Source organism: Eurytemora carolleeae, unplaced genomic scaffold (genome assembly GCF_000591075.1).
Source record: "Eurytemora carolleeae unplaced genomic scaffold, Eaff_2.0 scaffold12, whole genome shotgun sequence".
Taxonomy (NCBI): Eukaryota; Metazoa; Arthropoda; class Copepoda; order Calanoida; family Temoridae; genus Eurytemora; species Eurytemora carolleeae.
In genome coordinates this window covers 426,782-440,692 of record NW_019396142.1, presented here as the reverse complement: position 1 = coordinate 440,692, position 13,911 = coordinate 426,782, and the positions used below count along the sequence as shown (strand labels likewise).

General features: G+C 32.0%; 2 protein-coding genes across 2 annotated transcripts; both read right to left on the bottom strand.

Annotated features, from left to right (window-relative positions):
- Positions 1 to 1,967: 1,967 nt before the first annotated feature.
- LOC111696226 (uncharacterized) lies at positions 1,968 to 5,872 on the bottom strand. The gene is made up of 5 exons (XM_023465771.1): positions 5,055 to 5,872; positions 4,051 to 4,087; positions 3,503 to 3,646; positions 2,659 to 2,729; positions 1,968 to 2,432 (listed from the first exon to the last, which is right to left on the bottom strand). Exons 1-5 carry the CDS (start codon positions 5,280 to 5,282, stop codon positions 2,313 to 2,315), a joined length of 600 nt encoding a protein of 199 aa, XP_023321539.1. The 5' UTR covers positions 5,283 to 5,872; the 3' UTR covers positions 1,968 to 2,312.
- A 2,857-nt stretch (positions 5,873 to 8,729) lies between these two features.
- On the bottom strand, positions 8,730 to 12,787 carry LOC111696225 (aldose reductase). The gene is made up of 8 exons (XM_023465770.1): positions 12,386 to 12,787; positions 11,891 to 11,971; positions 11,540 to 11,648; positions 11,222 to 11,351; positions 10,810 to 10,932; positions 10,492 to 10,596; positions 10,207 to 10,343; positions 8,730 to 8,957 (listed from the first exon to the last, which is right to left on the bottom strand). Exons 1-8 carry the CDS (start codon positions 12,741 to 12,743, stop codon positions 8,915 to 8,917), a joined length of 1,086 nt encoding a protein of 361 aa, XP_023321538.1. The 5' UTR covers positions 12,744 to 12,787; the 3' UTR covers positions 8,730 to 8,914.
- Between the last annotated feature and the right edge of the window lie 1,124 nt (positions 12,788 to 13,911).

The window sequence follows — 13,911 nt, the reverse complement described above, 5'->3', positions numbered from 1 at the left end:
ATAGTATTCTACATATACTATAGGCTTGCAAGCACTTCAGGCAGTTCTTAATAAAATTCAATAGTATTCTACACATACTCTTGCATGGCATTTTGCGCTGATCTTTCTCACAATAAATTAACTAATTTTAGCCTGGGTCATAAAGTCAAATTTGTAAATCTTTGCAACCTGATGGTGTAAGCCTTAATATTTCAAAGTTAGGCTTGATTTAACAGAATTCATAATTTTAAATATCAAAGTTCTACGACATTGGGTTGCAAAGATAAAACTGTACTACGGATCCTTGCCAAAAACTCATTTTCTGTAGCTCTTAAATGTTTCTTAAACTGTTTTCGAATATTTTATTAAAAGAAAAATGTAAAATTTTGCAGATGTTTTCATGGTGGATATCAAAAATTTGTGACACATCAAAATCTTGTTTAACATTTTTAAACTACCCACCGGCCATAAACCTCTCCTGTGGTGCTGGGATTGAATATCGGTTCTGCCGTTATGACGTTTATTAGATACGAAAAAAAAACTAATTTATAAACACATTTCATACTTTTTGTATTGACGCAGAAAGTTTAGTTTGTGGTATTTTATTTCTAAACTAGTCTTCACTTAGTATTTTTTTTCTTTATTTTTAAACTTAAATTCATATTATTTGATGTTCATAAGAGAGCCTTATTGTGGATTATATAATATACATAATCTTTAATCATACTTTTTCATCTTATTCTGAAAATATTCATTCTCACACTCAATAGTTTGTCTACCAATAATAATAATATTGTACTTCGTCCGAAATATTTCTAGGCTTTAAAGGCGCTTCGCGCCCATCCTCTACTTCAAATTTTATTGTGGCTCTTATCTGTGAGCATCTTCTCTTTGTACAATATAAAAGAATAACAAAAAATGTTCCCGGATTTAATAATTTTGTTTCGTGGACTTAAAAACTTTGACAAATATCCAATATTTTTGGGGACAAATTTTTTAATTCTGAGTATCCCTAAACCTTCCCTTGGATCATGTGAGATGCCTCAAAAATGTTGGGCCTGATCGGTTCAGCCGTTTTGACGTTTATTGAAACGGACAGACAGACAGACTGCATCAAAGTATAGATTATAATATCATTATTATTGTTACTTAAGGATATAGAAACTGCATACACACAACGCTGTCTATTTATATCTTCATAAGTAAATTATCCCTAAACTTTCGGAGTTGTCTTTTTATACTTTGTCATTTAACACGCATCTGCTGACAACAAATTATAAAAGATTGAATCGGAAAATGTATGTTTAAGAAGTCAAATTGTGCTTGAAAGTCACAATAGATTATAATATCATTATTATTGTTACTTAAGGATATAGAAACTGCATACACACAACGCTGTCTATTTATATCTTCATAAGTAAATTATCCCTATGCTTGTATTTTAGGAGAAATTCAAGAAAATTATTAAAAAATTTGAAACCGGAACATTTTGCCCAAAGAAATCTGACACAAAGACAAATTATTGCTTCTAATAATCTTTAATTAACTTTCTGAAAACTTTATTGGTGAAGCTCCTTGTTGATACAGGGTGTCCCACGAAACATAGTAGCGTCTTTAATCTTTAAAATAGTTTGCGGCATTTATTTGTAAACTTGATTTTAGAAGTAGAATTTTAAAGTTAATAATCACAAAATTGGCATTTTCAATAATGAAAATAAATAAGTGTGGAATGTGGAGCGGCTTTAAAAAATGTATAGTCAGAGGAGTCCTACATAAACATCGGATTGTCTTGGACATTTTTGGGAGTTTTTGTGGACTACATATTTTAAAACCATCAATGTACTGGACTGGACTTGCTGTATCAGAAAAAACCGACATAAAACCAAGTGAACACAAATTATGATTGCGTTTTTTATTTGCCAGAAATTTAACTTGATCCTGACTTTTTTAGTTTTTAAGTACACGTTGGATAATGAATATTTGCAGTATTTCAAATTTCAATTTATTTAAAATTATGAATAGCAGGTAAATACTTTGTCATAGATACATATAATTTTCAGATATACAGAGTTGAACACTTTTGTATTTAAAATTTGTTCATAATACAGTGGAGATCAATGCTTGATCTCCACTGTATGGAGATCAATGCTTGATCTCCATAACACGATTCAAGAGTTCCCAGCCTGCAGTTCTCTGATTAATTTCTTAATTGTCTCTTTTTGGAGTTTCCGGAGTTACAGGCTAACATCCTTTAATTTACAAGTTTAAGCTTTAGATATAAAGTTCAATCGAAGTGGCTGAGCTCTATCCCATCCAAAAGTTGAAGCCTCAGATCAAATGACATGAGTGGAGAGGGATTCTTTAGAATCAAAGATAGAGATTCCGGAATCACTTTTCAGTTTCTCTTTTCTTTGCTCTCGTTCTCCATCCTTCTTTCTCATCCTTTCGCGAATCTGAAAATAGACAAATAAATAAAAGGTGTACACCATCAGGTTGGAAAGATATAGGGATTAGAAAATTTTAGTTTGTGGCAAAACCTCATGAGTTCCATAAAATTAAATTTTTAACTCCTCAATTCCCTAAATCTGTAAAATGAACGAATCGGATCAACATTGATTCTAACATAAATTTGATTCTTAATATAATATCATAAAAATGTAGATAATTTGCAAACCTTACCTTGCCAAATGCAAAAGTTTGACTGTTTCTAGTCGGAGCAACAGGTGCAAGTCCAACGGGGAGCCGCATATCTAAGGCAGTTATAAATGTCGTCTTTAGTAGTTTCTTTTTCTGACTTTATTTGTCTTAATCATTAGACTTAAAGTTGTTCATGAAACAAAGATTATTTAATGTTTTTTTTATCTTATAAGGATGTGAGTAGGTTTTGAAGAAGTAAATTTAAAATTTAATGTAAGAGAACTGAGTCTAAAACTAAAGAACGAAAAGTTTTGACTTAAATTTTAAGTTCATGGTTAAATGCCACTTCTGACTTAATTTAAACCCGAACTTTAACCGTGAGGTTAAATATTTAAACCTGTGGTTAAATATTTAACTCGCCGAAATTGACGAGTTAAAATTAAACACATGGTTAAAATCTTGAAATCCTGCAATCACTATTTGTCTATCATCATTCAGCGATAAGCGGCGCGTATTCAACTAATTACGATATATTTAAAAGTAAAACCCTTGATTTAATAAATTTCACGTTTTAAATTAATTAATGTTTGCACGTAAACCCAAAAAACGGTTGTAACTGGAAATATTTTTTGTTTTCGGTTACGTAAATATTAAAAAGTTAACTAAAACAGCTGATTAGCGATGGTTACGTAATATTCTCCATATAAATCCTTTTCTCTGATTGGGTGAAATTTTTCCCGGGAAATTCAAATTTAAAATTGAGAAAGTTAAATATTTAAGTAGCTATTCATTATATTACAGAACTTTTAACCTCGAACTTAAAATTCGCGCATTCTTTAGTTTTAGACTCTGTTCTCCTTTGAAGGACGACATTTTGTTCTATTACCCAAGGGTTGGCTCCATCTTCCTGCGTAGTGGCCAGCATTCCACCCCAGCTTGTTCCTGTAAAACCGGTTTGCTCCGAACCTTTCAAGGACGGAAACTGCTTCTCCGTTCCCGTAGTACGCGGCAACATGGAGAGGAGTTGAACCTGAATATCAAACCTATTTTTACAGATATCGTGTTCGGTATTAATATACATACAATAAAGAGGTTTTTTCTATTTAAGTTTTGATTTCCAAAAAACTTTATTAAGTTACAAGTTTAAAAGTAAAAAGTTTTGTGCATACCATGCTGTTTGAAAGCTTGGTAGAAATTTAAAAAATGAAATCAAAAGTCGTCTTCATTGTAATGATATACTACTACTATTTTACTACATTAAACTTGGATTCAGGGATTCCAAACAAAGGAAATAATATTATAGTATTTTTTCTTGCCATTATACTTCACTGCAGCTTTACAATTCATTTTTTCTTCCCCCAATTGTTACAAAAATCATTTTTTTAAAAACGACTTTTTTATTTCACTTCTCTGTTCTCTGATATAAAAAAATACCTGACCGATTCCTGTATTCCAGTTTATCTGGTAAATTCTGAACAAAATCAAATCATTACAAAACTGTTATAATTCTGAAATTGTTTTCTTTAAATATAAAAATGATTGATTATTATTTTATTTAAAAGTCGTTGCAAAATCAAATGTTTACAGTAAAATTACAAAAAAAATTGTTTCATAAAAAAATTGACCAACAGTTTTTGAGCTAGAGAAAAGTTCCACAGCGTTAGATTAAATAATAATTTGTAGATATCATAATACACAATTTTTATTAAAGAAATCTTATTTCCTTGAAAATCAAATGATAAGTTTACAAGGGAAATAACATTTAGTTAAAATCGAAACTAGTATTCATCCTTATTATTATCTTTCACCATTGGGTCTATCTTTCAAGCCAAGTTTAGATCAAGAAATATATAGACCAGGAACCGCCATATCTCATGCATCAAATCTGTGCACTGCAGTGGGAGGGGATCAAAACAAAGAATTCAGAGACAACGCATCATTTTTGAAGGAAAAGGGTGGAATAAAAATATATTGCTTTTGTATTTTCCATATTGACCAGAAAGTCAAAAATCATAAGTATTCGCTTTAACTTGATATATTAACTTGTTTTTTGTTGGACTGAAATATCACATCAAAGATGTAGTCCTTTCCCTTCAACTTCAGTGGGGGCAGGCACTGGGTTTGTTTACATTCCTCCCACGGTGTACAGTACATAATATGCGTATATCTGAGTTGGGTGTTCCTGTATATAGTTCCTTGGTTTAGATAATATCTACAACAATCAACAATTCTTCATACAAGCTGGTTAAATCATTACTTCTTTAATTCCTAAAATCTGCAATTAAATGATCACTTCCGTTTTAAACGCATAAAAGTAAAATTAGAAAAATGTCTTGAAAATATTGACACCCTAAGACTGGGAATTTAGCAAAAAAATAATAAAATTCATTAGCTGGTTCAAAACTTAAATCTGGAGTATTGAATTAGATTTGGTTTTCCTGGAGACAGACGGAGCTGAGATATTTCTCAATATCCCCCGTATCTCCGTCCCGAGCAAGCAGGTGCAGGTTCGGAGAAGGAAACCCGGATACATCCGTCTCGTCAAGGTTACCGGAGTACCCGGAGTCCTCATGGATATTGTAGCACGATTTACTGAACCCTCTCCTGGAGCTGAGAACTCGAGGTTTCTCCTGTTTTTTGCAAGGATCTTTATCAATCCTGCTCATGGTTCTATCTGAATCAGTCAGAGATACAAACCTCTAATAGAATACAAATAAGGCAAGAGAGGACACAATACACCTAGAACTAATCAGAACGAGATACGCTTGTTTCAATTTTAATTAAATTTCGATTTGGTCTACTAATACATCTTCAAACTTTCGGAGTTGTCTTTTTATACTTTGTCATTTAACACGCATCTGCTGACAACAAATTATAAAAGATTGAATCGGAAAATGTATGTTTAAGAAGTCAAATTGTGCTTGAAAGTCACAGCTTGCTGAGCAATGGACCGAACTGTTAAATCTGTATGAATAAGAACATACGAGCTGTTAATAATTAGTTCTGAAGGTTTGGTGCATGATTCACAGTTTCTCGAAAGCCGGTATAAGAAAATTAAATACATTTAGAATATACGAAAGGTCTATAAGTCAAACATATGCTTTTCGTGTTCTTTCTGTGTAGTAAAATAATCTATATTTTTAAAAATATATTTAGTGTTTGCAGGTCGGAGTAGGATTAGGGTTTCCATCGAAATTTTCGTTGAACGAAATTCGGGAAAATGAATGATCGAAATCCGTTCATTTCGTTCAAAATTTACGACGAAATTAGTTTTTCAAAAAAAATATGATTTTGAAGGATAGATCGAAAATTTTTACGAATTTCGCGGAAATTTCGAACGAATTTTGCGAAAAAAATTTTAGCGAAAATTTTCGTTTTCGCTCACATTTTCGTTGCCTGAACGAAATTTTCGCGAAAGTGATTGAACGAAAATGTTGAAACCCTAACTGGGATGCAGTTTTCAGCTGAAAAAATGCAAGAATTCAAAAGTACGCAATTCTACTAAATACCTAACATACACACACAAACTTTCTAAACTTACATTTAATATCTTTTCTTTAAACATCTTAAATTTTACCCATATCGTATCCTCACAATAAAAATTCCACAAAGGGGGGAAATAACCCCCCCCCCCCCNTATCATACATATTTAAAAGATCATGCATCATACATATTTCAAATATTATGCATCATACATATTAAAAAGATCATGCATCATACATATCTAAAATATCATGCATCATACATATCTAAAATATCATGCATCATACATATAAAAGATCATGCATCATACATATCTAAAAGATCATGCATCATACATATTTAAAAGATCATGCATCATACATATTTAAAAGATCATGCATCATACATATTTAAAATATCATGCATCATACATATCTAGGAAATTAATGCATTATTAAGCAAAGTGATTTGCATCTAATCAAATATTAAATATATTAATCCTACAAAATGACACTTAGAACTCCGCTTTGACCTAAATAATTTTCTATAAAGTGTAAAATGATTATTATTGCAACTCCTAAATATGTTTTTTTAAATGTTATTTGTAGAATCTCCCGTAGAAAGCAGGTGCAGTGCAGTATGAAGAAACAAAAAATGTAAATGTTTAAAAACAGATTTTATATTTGTACTGTTTTCATTTAACTTGCTGCAGTACACTGCCTCTATGTTTGTATACAATTTAACTGTCACACAGAGTCTAGCTTTAACTACAAGGACGGATACTGTGTTAAAGTGAGACCTGTAGAACTATAGAGAACTAGGAGTGCCGAAATATCACTACAGGGTTTGCCAAACATATATTTAAGGATTAGATATATCTCACAAATCAAATAAACAAACAAACCTACTGTAGAGATACTGCTGAGACTGCTAACTAACAACAATATTGAATCTCAGTTCTTTGTTTCCAAGAACTTTAATGAAATAACAGGCATGGGGCAAGTTTGGTTTAGAAAAGATGTAAATATTTCATATTTTCTCTTTTTAAACCAAAACATGATGTGGATTATTATCTTTTTCCTCTTATTCATAATTATCTACCATTCTGAATACTTGTTTCTCTCTTTGTCAATTTATTTGATAATTCATAAAAAGTCTACATTCAAGGCTAAAAACTAAATTTAGCCTAGGGATTGTCATATTTTAATCGTTTTATGTCGCCTTTGAACCCTCATTCTTTGTGCATGAAATGTATGTAAAAATAAAGCTGAAAATATTGTATAATTTGTGGATAATTCAGTAAACTGAAGAACGAAGGTTCCATTTTCCTTGATGTTATTTGTACAAGTCTGAGCAACTGTATTACCGTAAATGTTAAAATAACAAGATCCGTAAGTTTTATAAAAAAAAGGAAAGAATACTTTCTTCCGGGGATACACGTACTTCACTACAGGGTTACCCACAAAGGATAAATAAGTCAGTGCAGAGCAAAGATCTGGAAGTTAACTTTGATATCCTCTCAGTAATATTTATTCTTATAAATTCCTTTAAAGGATGGGGCAAATAAAGAAAAAGAACTGCAACAAACTCCAATTTTCTAATCCCTTTATCTTTGCAACCCAATGTCGTAGACCTTTGATATTTCAAGCTAGGAATTCTGAGATGGAAATTAAAGAATTTGATCCGCGGTTTAAATCTGCCAAAACCCGGTTTAAATTAAGCGCTGGCATAAATTTTGAAACATTTGATACAATTTTCAGTGGAACAAATCATATTTAAGCCGCAGCTTAAATTTAAACCGCCGCTCAATTTCTTTAAATTTGGCCACTGTTATATTAAATAATCAAAGTTTGAAATATCAAAGGTTCACACCATTAGGTCCCAAAGATATAAGGATTAGAGCATTTGAGTTTGTGACAAGTACTCAGTTCCTTTGTGTACAATTTCCTCAATTATTTTTGATCTATCAGATTTTACCGTTGTCTCTGAATTGTCATCCTATGTGGGTATCCCTTACAGTTATATAGAACATCATTCTCCACTAAAACCCGCTATTTCTGCGGTCAGAGTACTGCAGATCGATATAGTACGCACAAAAGCTTAGTTTGGGGTGACATTATCAATCTATATATAAATTTGGCTTGTTTGTCTTGGTGGGTGTCTGTTAGTTTGTATCCAATAAACGTCAAAACGGCTGAACCGATCGGGCCCAAATTTTTTGTGGGATCTCGCGTTACCCCAGGGAAGGTTTATGAAAGATGAAAATTAAAAAAAAATTGTGTTGAAAAGCTTTATAATTTTGTAGAAAATTTTAAAATCTTGAAAATTCGCTAATCTTTTTTATAAAATCCGCGAAATTTTTTTTCTTTGTTTTTCAATGTTACATTAAAAACATGTTCACAATTGAGATAGAAGATGGGCGCGAAGCGCCCTAAAAGTCTAGTATATTTGATTTTCAGGAATATGGAGTATAATTTTTTGAAGTTCAATATGTATCTCGGCGATCTAGTATCTGAACAATCTAAAGATTAAATCGAGATTTCTATAAACTTTTATTTTTATACTTTTTAACAAAACGGAAATTCAAATAATAAAGGTAAATTTATTCAATTAAACGAGGAACCTAAAATTTTTATTTAAATCACCGAATATTAATATTAATAACTTTTATTCAATAGAAAACATAAAACATTATTATATTTATTATAAAGTTTAATTTACAGCTGCAAGGGGAGTTGAAGATTAAACTTTAGAGTGTAGAGTTGAAGATTAAGCTGCACAGTTGAGGATTAAACTCCAGAGTTGAGGATTAAGCTCTAGAGTTGAGGATTAAACTCTACTTTGCTCCTGCCGTTGATCCAGCACTGGGTTTACCCAACCTTGTCAAATATATTCATGAGGAATGATTTTTAAAATTTGTTTGTTTAACATAATTCATCACTATTTAGTTAGCAGCAGTTTACAATTATAAATAATATACAGTCGTCGACGCTTATATCAATACAAGACAATATTCGATTTTAATGTTGACTTATATCAAGCTTATAAACAGCATAGATACACATAAACATGGAAACTAAGAGAAGATGTCAATTGAAAACGCATCTCTTTAATTACTTGTAAACTTGAAATTCGAAAAAAGCTTGTTAACAATGAAAACTTAAATAAAAAGTCGTCTTCATTGTATTGATATAATCGCCTACAACTGTATTTTATTCAGGATTAGAATTATACACTACTTTAGGAAACTCTAACACTTTGATCTAAATATCGAACTATACCGAAAAAATTTCGATATAACTAACAACACGTTAAGGTGTATTTTAGAACATTTTAGATCATTAGATGATATGATCAAATGTAACCAATTATAAGTTGGAAACTTTTAAATCCAAGAGATAAGTTAATCTCATTCTCTCTTGAAGTTTCGGCCTAGAGAGAGAGAGAGAGAGGGAGGGAGTTTAACCAGTAATTTCCATTTAAAAGTTCCCTGCTTATAAAATGAAATTAAATAAAACAAAACATATCTAATTACTAAATGCCAAAGGAATTGTGTCTTTGCCACAAAATCCAACTTTCTAATACCTTGCAACCTAATGGTGTAAACCTATGCTATTTCAAACTTAGACTATTTGATCTAACAGAGTTCATAGTTTGAAATATCCAAGGTCTCCGACATTGGGTTGCAAAACTCGAGTTTGTGACAAAGACTCAATTCCTTTCTTTTTACATATCTCCTAGTTTTTTTTTGCAGTCAATTTTAATTTTATTCTTATTAAGAAACCCAAATAGCATGAATTAAACTGCAATTGGTTTTCATAAAAGGATAAATGGGGACTTAGATTTTCTTCGTCTTTTGTCTTAGTTTCAATTTTGGATGGAGGATCTAAGCTTTTTGTCTGTTGAAACTTTTAAACTAAAATAAATGGCTTTCCTTAGAAAGCGCGATAAAAAAGGGTGTTTATAAATTTGTTATTCATAGAAACAGAAATTTAATTTTACCATTTGCTTAATTCATTATTGATTAATTAATGATATTTACATTAAATTCTTTTGGAAATGAGAAATTTTAGAAGAAAGCAAACTATTCTACTTTTTAAATAAATAACACAATAACATAAGTCTTACTTGTAGTCCCAAGGCAAGCAGTCCTTGAAGGGGTAGTCTGGGTGCATAGAGGTCTCGGCCCAGAGCAAATGCCGCCAACCAACATTAAGTTTGTCAATAACTTTCATGTCGTCTTCGCTGAGGGAGAAATCCCAAATCTTAATGAAAATGTACATTAAAATATTAAAAAATCTTGAAAAACCAGCAATTTGAATATGAGAACATGTATTTAACGAACCTTGTGTGAAATCAGTGCTCAATGGTTTAAAAATTCAGATTTAAAAAAAAATATCAAAATTTCCAAACCTTGAAGTTTTCCTGTATCCTAGACGGAGTAGCAGATTTACAAACCAAAGCTCCGTCCAGCTGAATATGCCATCTCAGAACTACATTAGGAACCGTCTTCCCATACTTAAGCAATATATCATCAATTGAGGGTAACATGCACGGGTACTGAAGAATTCAGATTTTATTCATTTGTGTTTCTTTCATTCATGGTCTCTTGTAGCTATACAGTGCATAGTGTAGACATGTTTCTTTCCTAACCAAATCATTTAATAAATACCATAAAAAGTCAAAAGAAATTTTCATCATTTACATTTACAGAGTTTTGGATCGTCATACCTTGTTAGCTATCTCCAGTAGTTGAGGATGAGATAGAACCTCGTATCCTGGGGTTGGTAGGCCCGAGGTTATACTCCCAGATACTCGCCAGGGTCGGTCAGCTGATCCCAGAGCAGAATACGCCTAAAGGAATAGTATTTTCAAACTAATAATGACTCCTTTATCGTATCCAGCACCCAAATAAAGAGGGTTGGATCGGAACAAAATCAGTCAGGTTTTAATCTGCAATTTGAAAATCCATCAAATAAATCGTTATGTGTCCAAAATAGAACTCTAAATAAGCCGTGATCAATTTCTAGATTTTATCATTGCTTCTTTGAAATTGCTATTTATCGCTACACATGCGGAATCAACAAAAATTCTTTTAATTTTCAATTTGATCAAAACATTTTTATTTCTTAAAAATATTAACCTGGAAAGCAATATTGTTTGCTCTACAGTAATCTCTGAGATCCTTCTCATGAAGGTAAGGATGGCTCTCATTCTGTAGAACTGCAGGCTTATACTTAGCAGCAGAGAGAAGAACTTCTTCAACCTGCCTCCTTTATTCACAATCAAGTTTTTATGGCTATTTCGGAGGGGGGGGGGGTCCAAATTATTCTATTAAACTTCAAGATTAACGGATGAAGTGATGACTTTTGATATAATCTCGAAAACACAATTGACTGATTTCAGGTCGTCTTCCACTTTAACTTCTGGCGGCAATTATTGTAATAAATTATGCTTTTACCTGTTAAAGTTTGATAAACCAATAGATCTAGTTAGTTTCTGATCTACCAGTTCCTCCATAGCTGCCCAGGTCTCAATATAGTGGGACTCCAGGTCAGCGGAGTAGTAACCTTAAAGGGAGTGTTTAATAAAACTGCAAGGGGTATGAATAATTATTTTGATTGGTACTCATTATCCCCTTGATCAATACATCTGTAAAGTGCTGTCTAAAGCAAAATTATCGTCCATTTCTATCAATGAAACCCCAGTTTCCAACTGCAATTTTGGAGGCCATTGAAAAATTTTTTAAAAGTGTCAATCTTGAATTAATTATCTTCATTGAAAACGGAATAATTTGAAGAGTAAATTTTACCTTCATCGTCCAAAGGGAACATGGAGTTCTTTGAATAATGGGCAGGGAAACATCCGTCAGGCCTCAGGGTCGGGTTCTTTCCTAGAAGTAGTATATCCAGAATCAATGCTAATCACAACTTAATCCAGGAAAGAATGCATCAGATTTTAAGACTGCCTCACCAAGACTTACAAAGTGCTTGTTTTAGATTCAGTTTAAAAGAACTAGCTTGCATCACGGTACATTGCAGTTCATTTCATGTACATGCACGCCGAATTTCAGCTAACCTGGGCAAGCAGAACAGTACAAATACAGACTATATGAGGCAAAACGGGACTGCACGCCAAATGAATGATCCCTTTCTAGTGAAATTTATGTGGCATACTTTAGTTTCTGCAGTGTTTCTTTAATATGTATCGAAAAAAACGTAAATTTTCCTGCTAAGAAATTCAAGAATAGCATTTTACAAAAGTTTTAAATAAGAAAATCTATGAACATTCTGAGAGATCCGATTACCTGTACTAGGGACAGCTTGGGGCCAATGTATGACAAATGAGTCTATATAGTCGAGCTGAAGATCCTTGAGAGTAGCTTCTAGGTCAGGTTTAACATGCTCAGGTCTGTGGTTAGAGTTCCAGAGTTTAGCTTGGATAAATAACTCTTCCCTCTTAACCTCTCCAGCTGACAGTAGCTCCTGGAGCGCTTCTCCGACAGCGTGTTCATTGTCGTAATCGTTGGCGCAATCAATTAATCTATATCCAGCCCGCACAGCAGTAAGGACAGCTTCCTTCGTCTTCTCTGCTGGTGCTTTCCAGGTTCCTAATCCAACACGAGGCATTCGCGCACCATTGTTTAAAACAATACAGGGATCCATTTTGTTTTAAATCTAAGAAAAACTTTTTTTAAACCCATAGATTAATTAAAATAACAGATAGGACACTAGATTTAGTCTTTTCAAGGTGTATGGGTTTTTCGTTCACAATAACTCATGAGGCAGAAGCCCAAAAGAGATATTGTGAACGAAAAACCCCTAAATATTTAAATCACAACATCTAGTGTCCTATTTGTTATTTTAAATAGTAATTTGCAGAGAATAATCTCATCCTTATTTATAAGTGTGCAACAAATACAAAATATCATTATTATCATTATTGCCATTCTTATTAATATCATCATTACTTTCATTATTATCATTATTTTCATTATTATTATCATTATTATCAATGATAATAATCATTATTATCACTATTATCATATTATTATTATTATCATAAAAAACATATTTTTAAAATCAAATTATTCTTAATATTATATTATATTAAAGAAAGTGTTATTACTAAAATCTTCTGTGACTGTGAGTGACAAGTGTAAACTGACTTCAATAGTTTAATATCAAGTTATCTTCTAGACTTCTGATAAAACATGTGGTTCAAAACACGCTAAACTAAATATTGTTGTGTATAAAGTGGAGATGGGAGAAACTTGAACCAGTTCTTCACTTTAACCCCAGAGCCCAGAGCTTAAGACAAGGTATCGTAATGAAACCGGGTTTCACGAATGGGTACGAAAATTTTGTAGATTTCACTATATTTTTCATTCAACGATAATTTTTTAAGTTTCCAACACTGGTGTGTAGTCAATAGTCCATCGTCCTGAAACTAAAGAAATAGTTGATAACAATAGAAATACTCTAAAAATTGTATTTTTTATTTATAAAGCAAAAGCTTTAGAACCTTAAAATCTAGCTTCCGGTTATAGTGTGCCTTATTGCTATATCTAGCGATTTCTATACATTGGATTTCTATAATGTTTGACTTCCCTTTATATAAATATAAACCATGTAATGCACGTACAGGATGATCTACGAAGCATTACAGTTAGAAGACGACTTTAAGATCGTCTTAAATCTTTGAAATAATTAGAGGCAATAAACGTCAGGCTAATTGTAAAAGTAAACATATTGAATTTAATAATCACAAGATATCCCTATTCCTTGCATTTCCAAAATGCGGTCATCCATTTTTGTGCTGAAAAAAATTACC